Source organism: Anoplopoma fimbria, chromosome 16, assembly GCF_027596085.1.
Source record: "Anoplopoma fimbria isolate UVic2021 breed Golden Eagle Sablefish chromosome 16, Afim_UVic_2022, whole genome shotgun sequence".
NCBI lineage: Eukaryota > Metazoa > Chordata > Actinopteri > Perciformes > Anoplopomatidae > Anoplopoma > Anoplopoma fimbria.
Genome location: NC_072464.1, coordinates 17,180,422 through 17,201,710, shown reverse-complemented (window position 1 = coordinate 17,201,710; position 21,289 = coordinate 17,180,422). Strand labels below are relative to the sequence as shown.

Here is a 21,289-nt window from a genome sequence, read left to right as displayed (position 1 = left end):
TTAACGCTCTCCTCTGGGGGGCAAACCACAGCAGTCTATTTGTTAAGCGTCCCACCACCCCTCAGGAAGGAATAGAAAAGGAGAGAGAGGAAATTAAACATTTACAGGAACCACCCAAGCTGAGAGTTCTGTTATAAACCACTAACTTTGAATATTTTTTTACAGCTCTGCAGGGTATTTGAGAGAGAGAGAGGGACTGAATGACTCGATGACAGAGCACCGAGCCCCAAACTGTGACAATAAGCAATAGCAGTGACTTATGTTGTTATAATTGATCAACTCATATTATGTCCAATTTGATCTCTGACCTGGCACTCAGTTGTTCATTCATAAATTCACACATGACAATACAAATTCCACGACTCCCCAGGAAACTCTGGGTAAGAAACCCATTGGTAGTTAAGCATTTACCTCTGTTCCGTCTCAATGTTTTGAACAAAATGTTCTCTACCGTTTTTTTTACAGCGTAAGTGAGAAAACCCTGAACACATTTTGGAACATGATAACTTAAGTGTCTGAAAAATACATCAACAATGAAAATGTGATTTAATCAACTGATGAATAATAGCCACTTAGATGCAGAATTCCCTGTTGCCCCCTGAACTAATGAAGCAGATCAACTTTAAATGTCAAAACAAAGAAACCAAACTACGCTATACATTGTTTGACTTCCTCAGAGAACAGTGGCTGTTTACAAAGCCTGATTATTGTTCAGTGTTAGACCCCGCGCTGTTGGGGCCTCTTAAAAAAATCACAGACACAAGCTTCATTGTGTTTACTTAATGATTGACTACGCTGAAGGCATAACTGGTGAGGAAATGGGAACAAAGACAAGGCTGTGACAAGCGTCTAGTTTGATTGTTTGTTTACGCACAAATCAGCCCACCCAAGAGTAATACCATTGTTATATTCATCTGCCTTTTCACATTTCAATATCTAGTTAAGGCTGTCCACATTTAGATACTCACCAAGAAGGTCACAAGAGGACTACAGATCCATGTTCACAGGTGTCCAGATGGTACATGTCCATATAAATAGGCCATTGGCTTTGATTCCGCACTGTCCAGCTCCTTCTGTCTCTTCTGCTGCCTCAAAAGTCCAATATTCGCTGCAGGATTGTCAGATATGTGACTGGTCAGTGTTAGATATCAACATCCTCATCATCATCATGATCTTTATCCCTGTCAGCATCAGGAGCATCACGTTAGAGATGACATGAGAGACAGTCCCAAGAGATGGCGTGTTGCTCTAGACAGATAAACCCGTGGACCCGGAGGCAGAGCGGTGTTTCCAAACAGAGACAGACAGAAGAGATATTGTCCTCCCTGGTTGTGCTGTTTTTGCCTCACTAAATAACCTCCCTGGAGCTCCACATCTGTGGAATGGATAACGGACAAATGTAAAGAAACAATGAAAAATGCAATGATTTAATCAGTGCTTAAACTTCCAAAAGCAATCCTGCAATGTTGATAGCCAAACTGTACTTAACAGTAATGTGGTACTGTATGTGTACTTAATAGTGTGTGTGTGGTACATACTGTTCTGCAAGCCAGGTGAGGTCATTCAAGACGGCAGTTTTATCTCCAGGTTCCTCTGAGGTCCATCTTCTTCCCTCGCGGTTCTTCTCTCTCTCTCTCACCCTCTGCACCCCGAGGGTAGCCTACCATGACATCCTGTTGGTATACAAGGGCATTTTCCCAGCCCGTCCCCTGGGTCCCTTGTGAAGTATTCAGCACTCTGCGAGAGCTCTACAGAGAAGGGATGATCCTCTCCGAGGTCTGCCTGTGGGAGACGCCATTTGAATGTGGAACACTTAATAGTCTTAGTTAAGCAGAATAATCCCATGATTAGCAGCTGAGCATAGCTGGTCTGTTCTGCACAGCGCTGGAGGGTAACACACAACCGTGATGGGGTGTGTAGTACAGGCCTTTCATGTATTTATGTCTTCAGAGGTTTGAAAAGCTGGACTCTTTTTTTATACTGCACATACTTTTTAAACTATATATATGTGCGGATATACACAACATTCTTAAAACATAGTACAAACTAGCACATATTTAAAGGCCGTGCACTTCCACATAGGTGTTGGTCATTATGACGGATTAGATCATGAATTAAGTAAAGCCACATTAATTGCCGAGACCGTCCTAGTGAGTGACATTAATCACTATTCAGCCAAAATAACTGAAAACACATATATGGGTGTAGTACAGGACCTTTAAGATAACTGGCTTTGCGATAAAGCACAAATAAATACGATGCAAGAGCAATCTGTGACTGCTAGATTACTACTTGATATTTGAAAGAGAGACTTGCTGCACCTGCACAAAATACAGTACCAGTCAAAAGTTTGGACACACCTTCTCATTCAACTACTTTGAAGAATATAAAATATAAAACATATTCTGGTTTGTTGAGCATTTGTTTGTTTACTACATATTCCATATAACTCCCCACTGACGTCAGGACAGCAGAGTCGCTGCCCATCTTTCGGCGCAGGCTGAAAACTCACCTCTTCAAGAAGTACTACCCTAAGCCTTCCTCTTAGCATTTATTGTATTCATATTAATTTGTTGCACTTATTGTATTCATATTAATTTGTTGCACTTATTGTATTCGTATTAGTTTGTTGCACTTATTGTATTTGTATTAGTTTGTTGCACTTATTGTATTCGTATTAGTTTGTTGCACTTATTGTATTCAGTATTAGTTTGTTGCACTTATTGTATTCGTATTAGTTTGTTGCACTTATTGTATTCGTATTAATTTGTTGCACTTATTGTATTCGTATTAGTTTGTTGCACTTATTGTATTCGTATTAGTTTGTTGCACTTATTGTATTCGTATTAATTTGTTGCACTTATTGTATTCGTATTAGTTTGTTGCACTTATTGTATTCGTATTAATTTGCTTCTGCACCGTACTTTTGCTCTGGTTTATACTTTTGCTCTGGTTTATGCTCTTAGATGCTTGTTTAAGAAAGGAGATGCACTTATGACTTCTGGTGACTACTAGTTCTCTTGAATACCTATATTGAATACACTTATTGTAAGTGGCTTTGGATAAAAGCGTCTGCTAAATGACTGTAATATAATGTGTTCCTTCATAGTTCGGATGTCTTCAATATTAATCTACAATGTAGAAAAAAACCATTGAATGAGAAGGTATGTCCAAACTTTTGACTGGTAAAAAAAAGCCAACTTATTGAAATATATATATTTTATAGGATATTTTATTACATTTCCAAAGAGTTACTACATACTGCTTATAGAATAATAAGCACACTTAATATTGACACCATTATTAATACTTGGAGCTCATTACATAATGCTGTATGACACTGGTCTGTTCAGTGGAGGCCATCATGTCATGTTTTCGCGCCCTTGTGTAATAGTGTGTAAACAAAAAAACCTAGTTAGCACTCAGTTGATTCCACTTTCACAGCTGATTTTCTGCTTGTTGACATCAATACGTTAATAATACAGGTAATATACTATTTATATTTAACTAATATCTTCTTTTAATTATAATGTATCAGTCAGTAATTACGTGGACTTTGTGAATGTTATTCATTTAGTTTGTCAGATCAGTTTAGCTTAGCCACGCTGAGTTAGCATCACCAGATCTCGCGAGATGCTAATGCTAACTCATTTTCTCGCGAGAGTTAGCTTCCTTTCACTTTGTAGTCAAAATTGTGCCTTTATTGTTTTCACACAGTCAATAAGTCATGGTGAGGAAGGCCTCCAGGGATGTTGGGCGGTACACGGTGACACAGAGGTCCCATAAGAGGGCTCATCGTCGGCCCCGTCCAGCCAGGACCATCGTGACCCGCAGCCAGTGCAGCGTTCACGGCGGCGGCAGCTTCTTCCTGCGGCTCCCGGCGGAGGTGTTTGACTTGATCCTGGAGAAGCTGTCTGGTAGGTGGGACTGGGTTGGACTTGTGATATATATATTTTTTTAAGTACATGTCTTTAAAAGTTTGTTTAAAACAGTCATGCATTTTTTTTTAATTTTTTTTTATATTTTTGGGATAAACCCCCCCCCAAAAAAGCACATTATTTGCATTTAATTATGAATAATGTCATTAATAAAACTGTGGTTTTGCATAACATAGCTGACTGTATGTTTTAACACATTTTTGCACGTCCATTTCTTTATTCTACCACTACTTTTAACACATTTTGATTTGTCTTTTCAGTCTGCATATTTGAAACTACATCTTTTTTTTTTATTTATAAATGGAAATTTCAATTTCAAATGTGTGTGTTTGTCAGTGTTTGAGATCAGTGTGCTCAGCATGGTGTCCAAGGAGATCACTAGATACATTTTGGACTACACCTCCACGCTGGCCTGGAAGAATAAAACAATCATTCAGAGCTTTCACCACTCCACCTGCCTTGAACAGAGATCCACTATTGGGCACTACAGAGACCTGGGTACGTGGCTATGCATATTTAACTGAATGCTTTATTTTATATAACACATTTACTGCTTCTTTTGCACTTCTGGTTAGATGCTAAAACTGCATTTCGTTGTCCTAGTACTTTGTACTTTGTACTCTGTGCAATGACAATAAAGTTGAATCTAATCTAATCTCCTCTCCAGACCGTATATGGCAAAATGTATACAGGAATATTACCAATAGCCTTTCCGAGCATTTAACATACACTGGGATGACCACCATACAGTACTATGGACAAGTTACACTGTCAAGTGAAGGGATAGGAAAGACCAAAATCTGTAATTGTCTAATTTGATAATGTGCTTTTGTGTTTAATGTCTCAGGTTTGTTGTTCAAGAGATGTACCCTGTTGCTTCCAACAAAGGACAGGTTAAAGTTTATCTTCAGCAAGTTTTCACAGGTAAGAAGAGGAGAAGTGAGAGGAAAAGCCAGCCAGAATAGATAATCTAATGTCTTTAACGCCATCAACAAGGAAAATGGATTAACACCAGATTTAACGATTTGATTTATCAAGTGGATTAAACTGTAAGACTAGTCCTGAAAAGCTAAACGGTCTACATAGTGTAATTTGCCTCATTACCTTTGGAATTCTGCACATGCTTAAATTTCAATGTTGTAGCTGAAACAATTATATTGTTAAGCCCTAATATCTGTTATTTAGGCAAAATAAATAAAGTTGTCCCACTGATTTCTTTTCAGATTCCCTGCTTCCTGTTGGAACAGTGTTTAGCACCAGACTGCATTGGGTTCTCCAGCTACGGAGTCTTCCTACAGGTGAGGGCCTCGTATGAAGATAAACAATTGTGTAATAAAATAAAACTTGGTTGTGATTAAAGGAAATGCCAAACAGATACAGGCATGGGTTGATGAACTCCAAGTAGAAACACAGAATATATATATGATTGAGAAAGCTTAGGCTTCTTATGAATCATGTCTCACCTTTGTGTCACGTCCCAGTGCCTGAAAACAATTTGTCAGGGAAATATGACTCTTCTCTGTAATTGAAAATGTAAAGGTATGTTCCGTTGAATACTTCACAGACACTGATCGCAGGGTGGGATGAGCTGGAGTGCCACAGAGTGTTCAACTACCTGAGTGACCTCACAAATCTGCTGCAAAAAATAGAGGCAGTCATCACTGGAAAACCAGGTGTGTGTCTCGGCCTGGAAAGGAAAGTATTGATGAATATTGAACAGGACAGAGTAGAAGTGTAATGTGGAGAGCAGTCCCACCAGAGGAACATACTTTCCACTAACGTTATTGTGTTATTGCATGTTTTTTTTTGTGGAAAAAATTATCCCTGTCTTATTCATGGCAGAGGGTGTTGTAAATATTTAAAGTGGGATTAACTTTACAGCTTTGTACTGACTTGTGAAATCTTAAAAGACATTTTTCGTTTTTCCTTTGTCTGTCCTCAGGGGTGAGGTGGTATCAAAAGCTGCAGCTCCGTCTATTCTGCCGTCAGGTTCTATTGGACCCGTGGCCGAACATGCCAGAGTGTCAATTCTGGCTGATGCAACTCCTGAGGCCTTGGCCTTTGGTCAGCCAGGCACACTTGCTGTTCATCCTCTATGGACCTCTGCTGCCTGAGGGTAAGATTACATTCATACTTTTAAGTTAATGAAAACTGTTAGTGTAGTGTGTTTATTTGACTTAATGAAAACCAATTAATCGGGATGATTTTGGTTTTGTTGGGAATTCATTTTTTTACGGATTGGTTTACACTGTGACTCTGAAAACACCATCTGACTGTAATCCCCTTTGCCTACAATAAGCACTGCAGTTAAAACACAGTTAAAAATGCTGCAAACAAATTAAAGCATAGCGATGAGTTTAGTGTGGAAATGACCTGCTTTCTGCACAAGACTTCACACCAGTAAAATAAATGACTGGCTGGTGGTTGATGTGTTGAATTTGGTTGGAATACAATGTTAGGGACAACCAAAAGTGGTCAGTAGTTAAAAAGCAAAGTAAATTAGTATTATGAACCCCAAATAAACCACTGATATTGTCGTACTCTGGTGAAGGAGGCCTGGTTAGCTTACACTGCCGTTGGAAAACTTGGCTTGCCTCCTATTCAGCTTGTTGTCTGTCTCTCCCCCCCCATAGTGATGAGGTTTAGCATGACACAGTTAATTAAGGTGCTCTCCTCCTTGCAGGGACCTTCGGATGGCAGAATCTGGTGGAGAGGGGGCTGCCTCACAGCGCTCTGTGGGACCTGGCCAGGGCCATCCTCCTGCTCTTTGGGAAACTAGACGACAAAGGCCCGACCGCCAATTCCCTGCTGGCCATCTTAGAGGAGCTCATTGGTATCGTACTTCAGTGGTCCTGAAATATTATCATGTCACAGATACACACATATTAGTGTTTCTGACCACCCCCCTAATGTGATAAGAAATGTAACTGATTGTAGGTTGTCCTCCTCCCTATAACCTCCAGTCATTCCTCAGCCATGGCATGTGGAGAACGTGGCTCGTCTGTTGGTGCTGTGTGGCAGCAGTCTCTGCTATACTGTTCTCGCCAGCAAGGCCGTCAATGGACGACTTCTTGAAATCTCCAGACTGATCGTGTACATCATACTGGTGAGAATACATCAGTCATTTTATCATTAGCTCAAGGAAATCTTCTTCCATTTTGGTTAGAAGTGATACGTTGGACCATTATTGGCTTTTAATTGAGAGTCAGGTTCAGGCCAGCATAGTCTATCTCTGATACAATGCAGTTAGACTACATAGTCATTGTGCAGTTGATTAATATCAGATTAAACATGGATTCAGGACAAGAGTGCATCCAGGAATAGCTTGAGCAGACAGTAAAACGAGTCATCTTAAATTCATCACCTATTGCTTTGCCCTGGTGTGACTCATTTTGCTATGTCTGCATATTCCTGTTCATGGTCGGGGGGCTGGAGTCTGACCCAGCATGCACTAGTCAGAGGGCGGGGACATAGTTGGACGGATCTGTCTTCTAAAAACAGTCTCCAGTTACCTAACGGTCGTCTGTGGGCTATTAGCGTCCCTTGTGCTGTCCATGGTGCTTAATTTAATTAGTTTTTCTGTTATCTCCTCTTTTGGCCGCCATCACAGTTTATTTAAAGGTGTCAGTATCAGCCTTCACAAACCGCAAAGTAAAGTGGTTTAGATCACGGAGAGGGTATTTCTCGCTGTTAACAATGTCTGTAATTGATTCTCCCGTCTGGACTTTATTATATGTCTGATTTTCGTTTATTTATATTGAAAATGTCTTTACCAATTTGCCTTGTTCATTTTGACCCGTCTTGGTGGGAAACGCAGTGCCAGGTAACCTTTGAACAATAACAGGAACTTACACACCTTATTGAAATTATTATTAACTTACAATTGTTAATTTCATTAATTTAGCTACAACATCATTTCTGGGGTGAAAAGGCATATTTGTTCAGCTTTCTGTTTTGCACGGCTTCGTCCTTAGGTGTGTGAGAAAGATGGCTATCACATGACGTGGGCGGTGAAAATGGTGCAGCAGATCTGCAAGGTCTTCAGCACGGCGCCCGAAAGGTTCTGCTTCATCCAACAGCTGGAGAACATGTTTTCAGAGGTCACCAGGGAGTTCTTTGAGTATTCTGTAACAGGTGAGGTGGAACAGCTTCCTGGAGTGTAGGTTAAATGTTTTATTAAAAAAAGAAACAAGTCCTTTCAAAATGAATCAAAACAGTGAAGAAAATGGTTTCTTGCATCAAGAAATGTAATACCATACTATCATACCGTGCTGTTGTGATATTGCAATAATAAAGTATGTAGAAAAAAAAAACTACAGCATTAAAATGATGGGAAATCTACATTAGTAAAATATAAAAAATAACAAAACAAAAAGGGTCTTGCATCATATAAATAGATCATGCAATAGACTATTTTGAGGGGCAGGCAGATTGGATTAGTTACTAAGAACAATATGCTAAATTTACAGATCTGGAAATATACAACCATGAATAAAATATATTATCTATGTATGTATTCTGCATCTAGAGTAAAAGCATTTAGGTGTATTCGGGGTATGTGTGAGCAAGTGGTAGTTGGGATAATTATATTACCTGCAGTGTGGAGCGGTGTGTTTTTGAAGTCTGTGTGTTAATGGGCGGCTGTGTATGTGTGTGACAGCTCAGACAGATGGAATTTACCTGGAACTCATTTTTCTCTTTTTATTGAAAATACTTTTTGCGTCCCTTTTTGATTTAAATGTTCAGCACCTAGAGCAAACCCTTATTATATTGCCTTTGATTTCCTCCCACCTCAGATTTTTGCACCAGTTTTACCGGCACCCATGCCAATGAGCAATAACACAGCTGGAGGAGTGTATTCAGTACATCATTTAACTCTCTGCTAGCGTGAACATGTGGAAAAGACAACCTGTTTCAAGCTCTTCTATGGAACAATTCCCACACAAGACAACTTCCTCATCATATTTTTAACGGGCCTATTTGCAGTGAACAGCTCAGGCAAAGATGATTCCGATTGTTTCAGCTATTGGCTTTTAAACTGAGGTAGAATTGAGAAAAAGACAAACATAATTTTACTACGTTAAGTAGAAATGTTTCTTCTTGTTTGTCATATTGTGACCACCTAGATTTCATCTTGCAACTCCTATGGTTGGGGGGTTGAAGACCTCCACAGTGCCTCTGGTTCACATTAAAAGCAATAAAAAAAGTAATTAATACCATCTTGTGTTTTCAGGAAACCATCTTGAGGACAGGGAGACGTTCCAGACCCTGTGTTTCCTCCTGGACTCCAGTGCTCGCTTCCACACTAAGTTCCTCCACATGTTCCTCAAATAGGGGTGATGGAGATAAAATGACACGAGGAAGAGGAGTTGTGGAAGAAACAGAAGTCAATAATGAAGGGGTTAACTAAAGATGTGAACGAAAGAGAGTGAGGGACTTAAATAACAATAGTACAGTAAGACTTCAACATGGGTGTTGTCATGGTAGCCATCAAAGTTCAGAGAGATCCAAGGATGAATTTGGTTTACAGTTCACTAAATACTATAAACAAAACTGTGTTTGTTGGTTGAAAATATAGCTGTTTAACTACTTTGGTCAAACAGCATGGTTATTTATACAAATTTTATATTTCTCCTAAAGTTTTTAAATCTTGCTCTTCTTAAACATGCATCCTCTGCATGTTAATGTTTATAAACTTTATGAAGTATGTTTTCCATAACAGCAATATTTATTGATATTTATTATTTATTCACATTGAACCTTTCTGTAAATATAGTTGTGATACAATGATTACGTAGATTTTGCATAATTTATTAAATTTTCAATTTTAATTTGTCTTTATTTTGTTTCGTTTGTTTTAAGGCAGCATTTTCTGGCTGCATTCTTATAAAAAAGAAACACAGCACAAACTCAGCAACAAGCTTTAATTGTCCTCCATGTAATAAAATATTCAGCACTGACAGCATAATCAAAAAAAGATCAGTTGATGAATTTTGTTAAAGTAAACGATGTGTCATGGAATGAAAATAAAATAGTTTGAATGTTGCTTCATACAGAAACAACATTAAGGATATTTTCAGTCAGTAATCATGTTTAACATAGGTAACTTACTATAAGTGTGCGCTTTAAATAATCACATGAGAGAGTACTCATATACCAATTACAATATTAAAAGGATATAGTTTAAAAAAACATGTCAAAGTCAAAAAAATAATAATCAAGTCGAGCATGCACAGGAAGTACTAGACTATTTGACATTGACGTTTAAGGCCTACAACATAAAGTGTGAAGAATACTCCCAAGTGGTGAATTAGATCCAGTTACCACATCCTCATCGTTTGAACGGTCACAGGAATATCAATAATTTACATGTTCATTGTTTTGATATGATCTGGCAGGAGAAAAAACAGAAAAAAACATATTTTTCAAATGAAATCTGGTTGTGCTTTCTTTGTATGTGACGGATTACAACAGATTTGGAGGAAATGTACACAGCACATAACATTTACGTTCAAATCGGACAAGGGGACATCAAAAATAACTGTACAGACCGTACAATCGGATGGGATTTACTTCTGTAGTTGAGTATTTTCAACATTACATGATTTTTCTCTTTAGTGTTATTTACAGTCACAAACACCTGTTGTTTGGGTAATGCCCATTTGGCGTACCATGACTTAAGATAAGATAAAATAAGATAATCCCATCCGGGGAAAGAGACTTACAAACTAGAGTAAAGACTTAAATCCCATCCAGAGACAAAACTGAAATTACAATCTACCACCACAATGACCTTACATGATGATACTTACTGTGCAATTTGTTCTATGGGTATTAAAAAAAAAAAAAGATACTTCTTAATACAGACAGCTCTTGACACATTGACATTCAAATCTTTAAGCCTTTTATTTCTTCTGGCCCAGTTTGACAGATTTAAGGTACTGAACAGACATTACCTTGTAGCCAGTCCAGCCCTTCCTGCAGGCCCTCTCCTTTGATTGCATTGCTGGCACTGAAAAAAACATAAGGAGATGTCGAGAAGTTAATCTCCTTCTGGCACATGTCCACTTTCTTATGACTTTTCCCCGGATCCTGGGAGTTTAAAGCTGTCCTGATCTTAATCCATCTGCTTTCCATCTGTCTAATGAGTAAACAGGGTGGTAAACACATGTATATTAACTGACCAGGTTTTTAAATAACTGCATGTTGCTGTGCCTCCTAATAATGTTTAACCCGAGCCGTAGAAAAGGACAAACAAGTTATTGAGAACAGGCCCAGCAAGGAGTGAGTATATAAGCATGGTCTCTTTATGCCTTTCTTTAAGACTTTAAGCTGTAACTCTGGAAGCACAAATGTTGTGGATGAGGAACAGACAGGGCTTGGCTCAGGTCACAATATTTCATCCAAGTGCACTTAACTCAAGACTACATAACACTAGCATTAATCCTGTGTTTGTTGTAGGACTGTATGTGGGACCAGAGTACCATAAGTACTAAAAACTAAACTAAATATTGGTTTGCACTGAAAGTGTGCAGCCTGTTTTGGGGGAAAAAAGGACAGATATTTTACCAGATGTGCCAGGGTTTGTCTTTGATGTTTTCTAAAGACAACATCTGGGAGACCTTGACAGAAGACACGGCATCCCGCAGATCCATTTTGTTAGCAAAGAACAATACTGGCATCTTTTTGTTGCGGATATCTGGATAACAAGTCAGACATGGAGGCCAGTTAATTATGCTCGAAGAGAAGAATAAGAATCATGTTTGTATTTGTACAATAAGGAATAAAAGAGTACCAGCAGATCATTTAAAGTTTGATAGACATTTTCTATTGTTTTATATAAAAAGTTTAAACTTGTAACACATTAGACCATGTGTCATGATGGAGGACTAAAACTAGCAGGTTTTCATTCAACCAAATGTGACAACCAATGACTGCTCTATAGTTTTTCACTTGAAGGTATGCTGGACAGTGAAATAAACTCATGTAGTCTTTAACTGGACTGAAAACATATGGTTTAAACATGCCAGATTCAGACAATGAGGACACTAACAACTGAATCCCTGGATACAGTTAGCAGCAATACTAATGGCAATAGCAAAAATGTTCATTAAAACTGCATTGTTTCTAATATTTCATAGATTTAACAATTTGAACCCTGAACTATGCCTGAAAACATAGTTTATAAGAGGCCTAACATATGAGACATACAGTATTTGTCAATTCTGCTTTTTACTGTAAATACTATCCTTAATGTGTCTTTATAAAAGAGGAGTTAATAAAGTATTGTGGGTATTTCGTACCTTCGTGGTTGAGCAGAGTATCTAGTTCCTCTTTGGCAACAACCATTCTCAGTTTGTCACCGCTGTCAATGACAAATATGATGGCATGACTTTCTCTGAGGAGGACAGAAGAAGAAGAAGTTAGAATTGACAGAGAGTCTTGTGACTGTAACGAGTTTTAATATTTGATGAGTGTCGGGCACGTTGTGTGTCTCATACTTGTAGTAATGCTCCCATAGGTTTCTATATCTGCTCTGCCCAGACATATCAAAGACTGTAAAAGACAAGCTGCATGCAGAGATATAGAGAGAACAGACAGCTTAGAATGATACTTAGCATTTACAGACAAATTCCATGTCTGTAAATAAGGTCAAAACATAATAAATATGCATAATTGTGTGTAAAATTCTACCTTGAACTCTTGAACTTTTCAATGTTGAAGCCAATTGTTGGGACTATTTCTTGTGCCTGAGTCTGCATTCAACCGCACACATAAACATGCACATACACATACACACACACACATGCGCACGCACAAACACACAAAAACAGACAAGTAACGGCAAAAGTATGTCAACAGGGAAATAGTATAAGGTGAGTATGATACGTGCTTTACCTGACTAACATGTTTCCAGTCGGGTGACAATGGGCCTAAATGATTCGAATGCTGAAAACAAGCAATCAGTGAATGATTGCAGTTATATAAAGATTTTGACAGGCCTTTTCACAATATTTAGCCTTAATGATAATGGTATAAGATTTTTATTAACGCATAACAAGTTTGTGCACCCACCAAAACGCCTCTTATAATAAGTACCAGTTTCATGTACTTACATTAGACGGTTTCAGTTGGTTGATGATGGTAGTTTTGCCGCTGTTGTCGAGTCCCAAACACAGAACGTTGACCTCTTTCTTCCTCAGGCCGAGCCAGCCCGACAGTTTATCCAGCAGCCCCATTAGACTTGATTGAAGCTATACCATTTAAATGTTTAACGCATCACCCCATAGATAGTCTGGCTACTGTAAATGAAACAAACTGAATTTGAAAACCGCCATGGAAGTAAACAATAATGATAAACAAAGCCGTGGATAGCGTGTTCCAAGTGCTTGCTGTGAATAGTGTCCCGAGCTGAGATGCCGCCTGGGCATCCCAGCTTCTGACAGGTAATCCTATTAAAGCGAATTAAGCTCTTTGAACCTCCCGCTGACCTGATCATGGAGTGTGGAGCTTTCCAGGTCCCGTATCCTGATGCATTTGATTTACTCCTCTAACTTAACTTACATTATCTTAATTGGAGCCACTATCTGTGGTGTCAGACTGTTTGCTTTACACTAATTCAAGCAATCTGCGATAAAGTGTTGATGTAAATCTACAATGAATTAAAAATAAGACAAAATTAGATTGGAGGTTGTAAATATCTTATATGTGGTCACTAAAAACAATATGAGGACATTTTAAAAAAATATGTTTTTGAAGAAGGGATAAGAAAAACTCATATCCAATATGAATATATATAATATGAATATAATTTATCTTCCATAATAATTGCAGGAATTCAATTTGGGCTTCTCACAGGTCAGGTGTGGAGCTGGTCAGTGGTCCAACAGCTCCATCTTTTGGTTATCAGTTCTGTGTACGACAGAAAGGAAGCAACCAGGTTAAAGAGGTGGTGCAGGACTGATATATTTGACCATAATTTCACATTAAAAGCTGTAAAAATAAATTGGGCTAACTCTGAGTTTTGACTGCCTCTAGCGTTTCATTTCACAACCTGAAAAAGACATAGGTTAGCATTTCTTCTTTTGAATCGATGATGTTTTGATTTTTAGATAAAAACGGCAACAAAATGAAATGAGCAGTCAACCACCAGAACTGTTCATCTTTATTTGCAAATAAATATCCGCTGTAACTGCCTCTTACAGTGTGCAAGATCTACAACATCTCTTTGGAAATTATAGAAAAATAAAATACAAGAATAATAAGTATACTTGTACTTTGTACAAAAGAACGTTCTAACATTGCTCAGCAGTAGAACATGCTAAACGAACAGCATCTGATATTCTCCTTATTCTGTAGAAGGGGTGGTGAACGTGAGCGTGTGTGTGCAAATATGTGTGTGTGTGTGTGTGTGTGTTTGGATGTGTGCGTGCACCTTTCCTACTCCTGCAGGCCTGGATGCGTTACTATGCTTATTCATCAAGCCCGAGTTTGTAAGAAACCACGGCTGTAAAAGGGCGGTCGCTCTCCTGAATATGGAATACAACTCAAACTAATGGCTAGGTCCTGTAACGGCACTGAAACGCATGAACCACTCTAAAGTGTTTCTGTCTTGCATGGTTAACAGACTGTAAGGCATTCTGAATGTGTGTGTGTGTGTGTGTGTGTGCATGTGTGTGTTTGTTACTGTTGATGTTAAACTGACACATGATGAGCTATGATGCTGCTGTTTATGTTCATTCTCTCTCTGCCGTCCTAAAAGTTACTCACTTATACGTGTCTCTATTGGACAGCTCTGTCCCGATCACACAAACCGATCACTTCCGTCTTTTCTCACCGGTTTCCCTCCACCAGGTCGTAGCTACTTCTTCTATTTCCAATTCAACTAACTAATTATATTCTGCAGCACCGCCTATTCACCACTGACTAGGAGAATGAAGAAAAAATTTGATTTTAATGGCAAACATCTCACAACTTGACATCACCTACTGCAGATCCAACAGTTTTCATTTCAGACTACGTCTATGTACACTGGTTTTTCCGTACTGCCACAAATGCCACAACCTTTACAACAATGTGAGAACAGACTGGAGTAGAATAACTTTGCAAAAAAATCCATCCAGTAGCTTTGCACCTATAACAGATTTATTCTACTCTGACATCTTGGACCAACTTTGTCCCCGAAGTGCACTGCATTAGTGTGTGTGTGTGTGTGTGTGTGCAGGCAAAAAGAAACAATGAATGTATATGAAAGCATTTCGGCTCATTCTGAAGAGCCATATAAGTCCATGTTACGTTTCCAGACGATTTCAAACATCTCCTATCTAAGCTCCGTGAACATTCATATTTTAAGACGGTGGAGACTGTGTACTTTCAGGCAATTTATAACAGTCACAATCCAAAATAAATCAGGTTTATTTCATTACTGTGAGCAAAAACCGTCGGAATAGACTTGTATGGTTGTTCATCTGAAGGCAACGGATCCGGTTTATGAAGTTAAGCATGTGATAATAAAAACAGGTGGACGGTGTGAGCCTCATGTTTACATGTCAACAAGAGATCTCTCATTGCACAACTCCTACATTTCTCTCGGAGATACTGAGGTGACTGCATAATACTGTATTGCTGATTTGGATAAAAATCTTAAATAAATAAAACATCTTAAATAAGATCCAGATTTACTAGGGCTTTCACATACAGGACTGCACATATATAGATATTAGGTTATGATAATAATTATTGATTAACTGTCTATACACTTTTAAAACATTCAAGAAATCTCCGTAACTTGCTTCTCACTTCTTTCTTCAAGTATTAGCGTACCAGATTATCTGGAGAGAAGTTAAACTAAAGCAAAGCAAATCATACCTTCATGATATAAATTATCAAACTCCAAAATAAAAGATATTGAGGATACTTTTTTAAAATACTTTTTCGATTGCACAACCAATAGCAGCTACATGAGCACATAACTCGGAGCAAGGAAAGAATAACAACAAGAAAAAAAAAAAGTTAAAAGATTCAGTAGATTATGTCTGCAAATCTACATCTCTAGATATTGTTGCTCAACACACAAATTACTGCTGCTGCAACAAGGCATTACATTCCCCTAAGAGAGGGCCTGGGCCAGTCTTTAAAGTCTATCAGGCTGCAATAGTCTGGCAGAGCCAGGCATACTGGATACGGGCTGTATAGTAGGAAAAAGTCTGTAACTACTGGATGTGAGGGAGACCACGGGGGCAGTCTGCTGTGGTTAGTCTGTCCGGTGACCTCCTCTATGAGGGGTAAAGACTCAGGCACAGGCTGTAGAAAGGTCTAGACTTCACTTCCCTCTGGTCCATCTATCTGTCCATTCCAGGTTGTTTTACAGGCTGTCCTCATACATGGAAACCCTTCTCCTGTTCGTGCATTAGCTGGAGGCGGAGGGTCTGTACGCTGCTGGAGATCCGCCTCTGGTGGCCGATCAGCTCCACCCCTATACGCCTCACATCTCTAGGCCGAGAGGGGACACACAAAAAAGACACACACACAACGCTTTAAGTCTTACTTGCGAGGACTTTTCGTTGACTTCATTCACTGCCTATTTTTTTCAGGGCTGCCCTCTGAGTAGTGCAGGCAGTGTTTACACTAACAACTGTGCTATGAGCTTCATTTATTGTCCTCCGTCATATATACGGGCTGACTGAGGATTAACAAAATAATTTCACTTTGAAGTACATCTCTCATTTTTCGATCCTTGTAAAAACATGTTATGTGTTAAAGAAAATGTGCACACTGAGTTCATTTGAGACACAAAGTTTCGGTCGATGTGAAACAAAACATGTTTGGGGCTGTATCAACCAATCAAACAAGGGGTGCTAAATGTCAAACACACGTTTTTTTCGATTATTGATTTGGTAATTGTCTCAAGGGTTGAGCTTTGGCTCCCTTCTTTTGATTGGTTGTTACAACCTCTGGTTTAGGGGTGAAAATGGGTTATTTCACATTGTGAATTTGGTGCTGGACCATGACCAAAACATTGTTTCTCTAATAAGCTTGTTACTCTGAATGAACTGGAATTGAACCTCTTCGTTCAAATGATTTAACTTTCATATATACCCGTCTACCAGGTGTGCATTATAAAACATCTCTTTTGTTTGGAAGAAAATACTTATATAAAAGCTTATAAAGTGATGTGAACATTTAGTAAAAATAAAACAGAATAATCAAAAGTAATCAAAGCAGTATACTTGTAATTAAGATTACACATAAATAACATTTGCTAAGGTTGTGATAAAAAGAATGGTCAAGTTTAAAGACTAGCTGAATTTGAGATAACGCTGATGACATCACTATGACACAATCGGGGTTATTCTTTATCAGACTTTTAAAAGCTACCTCAAAGAACCACAAAATAAATGCACAGTCTACATAGTACTCATCGTAACAAGTAAACTGAACTTCATGACTAAAATTGGTCCCTTTGAATCCCCACTGCTGTTACAAAGATAGGTCCTATTTGGTTTCATGCAGTTTAATAATAGTTATATTTTTGGCTCTGCTACTCACTCAATACTCATTCTCGCAACAGAATCCAATGTGTTGTAGCCAGCTGCCATGAAATTGCTCTTGTACTGACTCATCTTAATGGAGTCCAGCCAGTCGCCGATGGAGATGAACATTGGGTAGTCCATGTCCTCCCCTGGAGACTCTTGAAGACTGATACAAAAAAAGATAAACAATGTCAGATCCTGCCAGTATTTCTAAATAATCTCAGAGGTGGACAGCTGACCTTACTGGTTAACAGTTTTCAGAATGACGCACACTTGGTTCTATTTCAAGGCGTAGGAGTAAGAGCATTTCATAAACTTTCCTAAGCAGGAATAATAACTTTTTACTGGATTGAGAAGGAGTTCCTATCATAGCTTACTGTTTATTGCAACTCAAACAACAAAAGTCCTGCTCTGAGTTCAGAGATGCTTGAAACATATGGCCCCCTGTCACCTCTGCTCAAATTCACTTACAGTGCATTTACAATTAAAGCATTTCAAGAAAGTCTTCAGTACTGTACTGTACCTCTGAATGTCCTCTACCAGTGGCAGCAGGCTGCTGGGGTTACGGATCAGTTTGTCCAAGAAGGAAACAACATCGGTGAATTTGGGCCGATGACTCCTCTCCTTCTGCCAGCAGTGCAGCATCAGTTGGTGCAAGGCCACGGGGCAGCCCATTGGTGCAGGCAGCCGATAGCCCTCTTCAATTGAGAGAATCACCTGGAGAGAAAGTCCAATGTGATGAAGGATGAGCGTCTGCTAAATGACTGTAATGTAATGTAATTTTGAATTTTTTTTGTGGAAGATGGCTGCTGTATTAGAATTGATTTAACTTGAAAACATTTCTATTCATTTGGAAAGTTTTAGTTAGAGACTTGAAATTGAAATTGTGATTTTTAGTTGATCTTACAGATCAGACCAGACAAAGAAAATAAACCTACTGAACTATATGTAGCATTGTTTGGCATTATATAGATTTGTCTAAAGATATTGGGTTTCATTTACAAAGCTTTATAGTAGTAGGACATCAACCTACTCAAATTATCTGAAAATTATTCTCTAAATATCCTATCTTTCGATAAAAGCCTTACACAAAGCATCAGAATATTGTAAATAGTGAACTTGAACATAGTGTTTCACAGCATTATAATGTCTAATGTATGCCTGTATTTCACATTTATCTACTGAGGATATTCTATTTTTGGGCGCCATTTCTTCCCCTTTCACACATTGGTTTCACATTAGCTATGTGCATATTTAACACTAAAGAGTAGTGTAACACAGAGTCTACACCCAGGCTGTGTGAGACTGTACAAATGCACAGAAGTGTGCTTAGAACTAATGTAAGCATGCTCACAATGATAATGCTAACATATGGATCACCAAAGTCAGTAGGATTCATTCTCTGGGGGCCATGAGAGTCTGGAAAAATGGTTTATGGCAATCTATCTGATTGTTGTTGGGATTGTTTAGTCTCGACCAAAGTGGTGGAACGACTAAAAGAGCGACATTGCTAACCTTATTAGCCATGCTGCTAGCGGAGTAACTTTAGCATTTCATTTGAAGTCATATTTGTGGCCACCTGATGAACGTGGGTCTAATATATTCATTTATTTAGCTCTGTTTTGATCTCCACCAACACCTGAGGGATATATTTAGTTCTTTAGCTGCTCCACTATGTTCCTCATCTAGTCACTAACTCTGTCCGTCTGCTGTTTGGTGCTGAGCTTTTTAGAGCTTTTTCACTAGAGACAGCTAACCTAATTCACGGTTTGTTCAGCTATCCCTTTCAAATTACAGTACATATTGTCATTTTGATACATTGTTATTGTACATTTGTTTACAGCTTTTAGATACATAAAAAATAGCTCTGCCATCTAATTGTAAACCTGCAGCAAAGAGGCAGATTTAAAACTTGATCCTTCTGGTCAAAACAGGAAGCATCTTCATATTTCATGTTTTCTGTTAGCTATTATTTCCCATAACCTCCTCCTCCTTGGATGTCTGATTTCCAAACAAATACATTTGAACTTGGACTTTTATTTATATACTGAAACCTAATCTGTACTGACAATCAATTCCAAAATGTATCGCATACAAGCGAGAATCCCTTCTTTATCTGATCTGATAGCTTGTGTTACTGTAGCCTCCATATATCTCCATGTCATATCTGTGAGTCTACGGGTAAGTAGAGATCCATGTATCTTTGTACGGAACAGTGGTAAGTGGCTGACCAGGAAGAGATAGTGTTTGGCTGGGTTTTGCGGCTTGGCTGGCCTTTTGCTTTGGAAAGCACTTCTAGGCAATTCCCAAAGAGCAAAAATCTTCCCCAAACCCCGGGACCTTAGTGAATGTATGTGTGTGTGTGGATGTGTACAAGTCTGTGTGAAAGGGGTTGAAGGGATTACGGCGGAGCTTTCACACTCAGCGGAGAGAGGGATGGATCTGCTTCCTCCATGGCCCCTCCAATCCCTGACCAGAGCCCAGGGATCAGCGGGTTGCTCAGCCACACTGAATCCACAGCTTTAGACTCCCCCTATATCGGCCTGGAGTCCTCTGAACCTCTGACCTTCAGTGATCTTTTTCCTTTCCCTCTCACTCATCTTTATCATCCTTTTGGTGAACCTCACCAGCATATCTGTTCCTCCCCTCCTCTCCCTCTCAGAGGTAGGCTTTTTTATGTTAGAAAACAGTCAGGGAGCAGGTTAAAGGGCAGTCATTTTAACAGATATAATGGAAAATAAGCTCAGAATTTACTCAGCGGAACAGGGCTTGAATTGAGAAATCAATATTGAGGTACTCTGGAGTGCTAGAGGTTAGAGAGACAGGCTTGTGAGGGGAATATTTGTGGAGACAACATGAACAAGTCTCTTCCATCTCCGGGAACGATCACTGAGATGCCTCAGATAAATTCACTTAAAGGAATTGTTCTCTGAAACGGTAAAACACCAGCATGTTCAAAATACACTTTGAGTTAGCTATGCAGCTATGTCAATTTGGTCAATTGTAGCAAAGAAAGTAACCAACTACTATTGAGGACATAAGGTTCACTTCAAGGTCTTTCGTAAAATTTGTAGGATTTAACATTGTACGAATACAACATATGATACACTTATTGGGGCTGATTCTGATTTTACCAAAAACATGACTATAACTGCAGTAGTTCTACCACTTCACGCCAAAAAGCTACTTTGTGCCAGGGTCTGATTCTGTCAAATCTGACTCAAAGTGTCTTGAATATGCGGTACACTGTATTCCGGACTAACACACACACAGGAGGAGATAACGAGGTAATCACGCAATTGTTAATTATCGTTCTATTTATAAATCTAAAGACCATTTTCCAGTTTCCCATGTGACAAAAATATACGTTAACGACCGTTCTTATGGCGGCAATACTCACGTCCTGATTGGACATTTCCCAGTATGGCCGCTCCCCATATGACATCACTTCCCACATGACGATGCCGTAACTCCATGCATCACTGGCCGAGGAGAACTTCCGGTATGAGATGGCCTCGGGAGCAGTCCATCGGATGGGTATCTTACCACCCTGTTCACACAGACAAGCAAAGTAAACACTCATGGATAGTCTCAGATCGAATAAATATTTATTATGTACAGCATCAAGTAAATCATTCAACACAAATCTGAGTGGCCTCAACACTGCAAACATTACTTTCCAGCACAGTTGTAAGTGAAGAAAGTAGCTGTTAAATCTTTCAAAATCCTTTTAAAACAGACTTAGAATATTTCATAAGTTGTGCTGTCTGAGTTTTCTCCTATTCTCAATCATGAAACTTTATCACTATTTCTGTGTTT

At 38.9% G+C, this 21,289-nt stretch overlaps 3 protein-coding genes across 3 annotated transcripts in view; 1 reads left to right on the top strand and 2 right to left on the bottom strand.

Moving 5' to 3' along the window:
• The first annotated feature begins 3,727 nt into the window (after nt 1–3,727).
• On the top strand, nt 3,728–9,435 carry LOC129105027 (F-box only protein 47-like). The gene is made up of 10 exons (XM_054615894.1): nt 3,728–3,917; nt 4,275–4,436; nt 4,786–4,862; nt 5,162–5,236; nt 5,503–5,611; nt 5,881–6,054; nt 6,622–6,771; nt 6,902–7,044; nt 7,913–8,072; nt 9,172–9,435. The coding sequence occupies exons 1-10, from the start codon at nt 3,728–3,730 to the stop codon at nt 9,270–9,272; spliced, it is 1,341 nt and encodes a 446-aa protein (XP_054471869.1). The 3' UTR covers nt 9,273–9,435.
• An 868-nt stretch (nt 9,436–10,303) lies between these two features.
• LOC129104947 (ADP-ribosylation factor-like protein 6) lies at nt 10,304–13,177 on the bottom strand. The gene is made up of 8 exons (XM_054615812.1): nt 13,055–13,177; nt 12,837–12,887; nt 12,633–12,694; nt 12,440–12,508; nt 12,242–12,336; nt 11,508–11,637; nt 10,895–10,950; nt 10,304–10,329 (listed from the first exon to the last, which is right to left on the bottom strand). Exons 1-8 carry the CDS (start codon nt 13,175–13,177, stop codon nt 10,304–10,306), a joined length of 612 nt encoding a protein of 203 aa, XP_054471787.1.
• A 3,138-nt stretch (nt 13,178–16,315) lies between these two features.
• LOC129105006 (ephrin type-A receptor 6-like) overlaps nt 16,316–21,289 on the bottom strand; it is a 140,351-nt gene continuing 135,377 nt past the window's right edge. The window contains exons 14-17 of the mRNA XM_054615870.1: nt 20,871–21,020; nt 17,994–18,187; nt 17,487–17,636; nt 16,316–16,430 (exon numbers count right to left, since the gene is read on the bottom strand). Of these exons, the coding sequence (XP_054471845.1) occupies nt 16,316–16,430; nt 17,487–17,636; nt 17,994–18,187; nt 20,871–21,020 (609 nt within the window). The remainder of the gene's footprint in view (nt 16,431–17,486; nt 17,637–17,993; nt 18,188–20,870; nt 21,021–21,289) is intronic.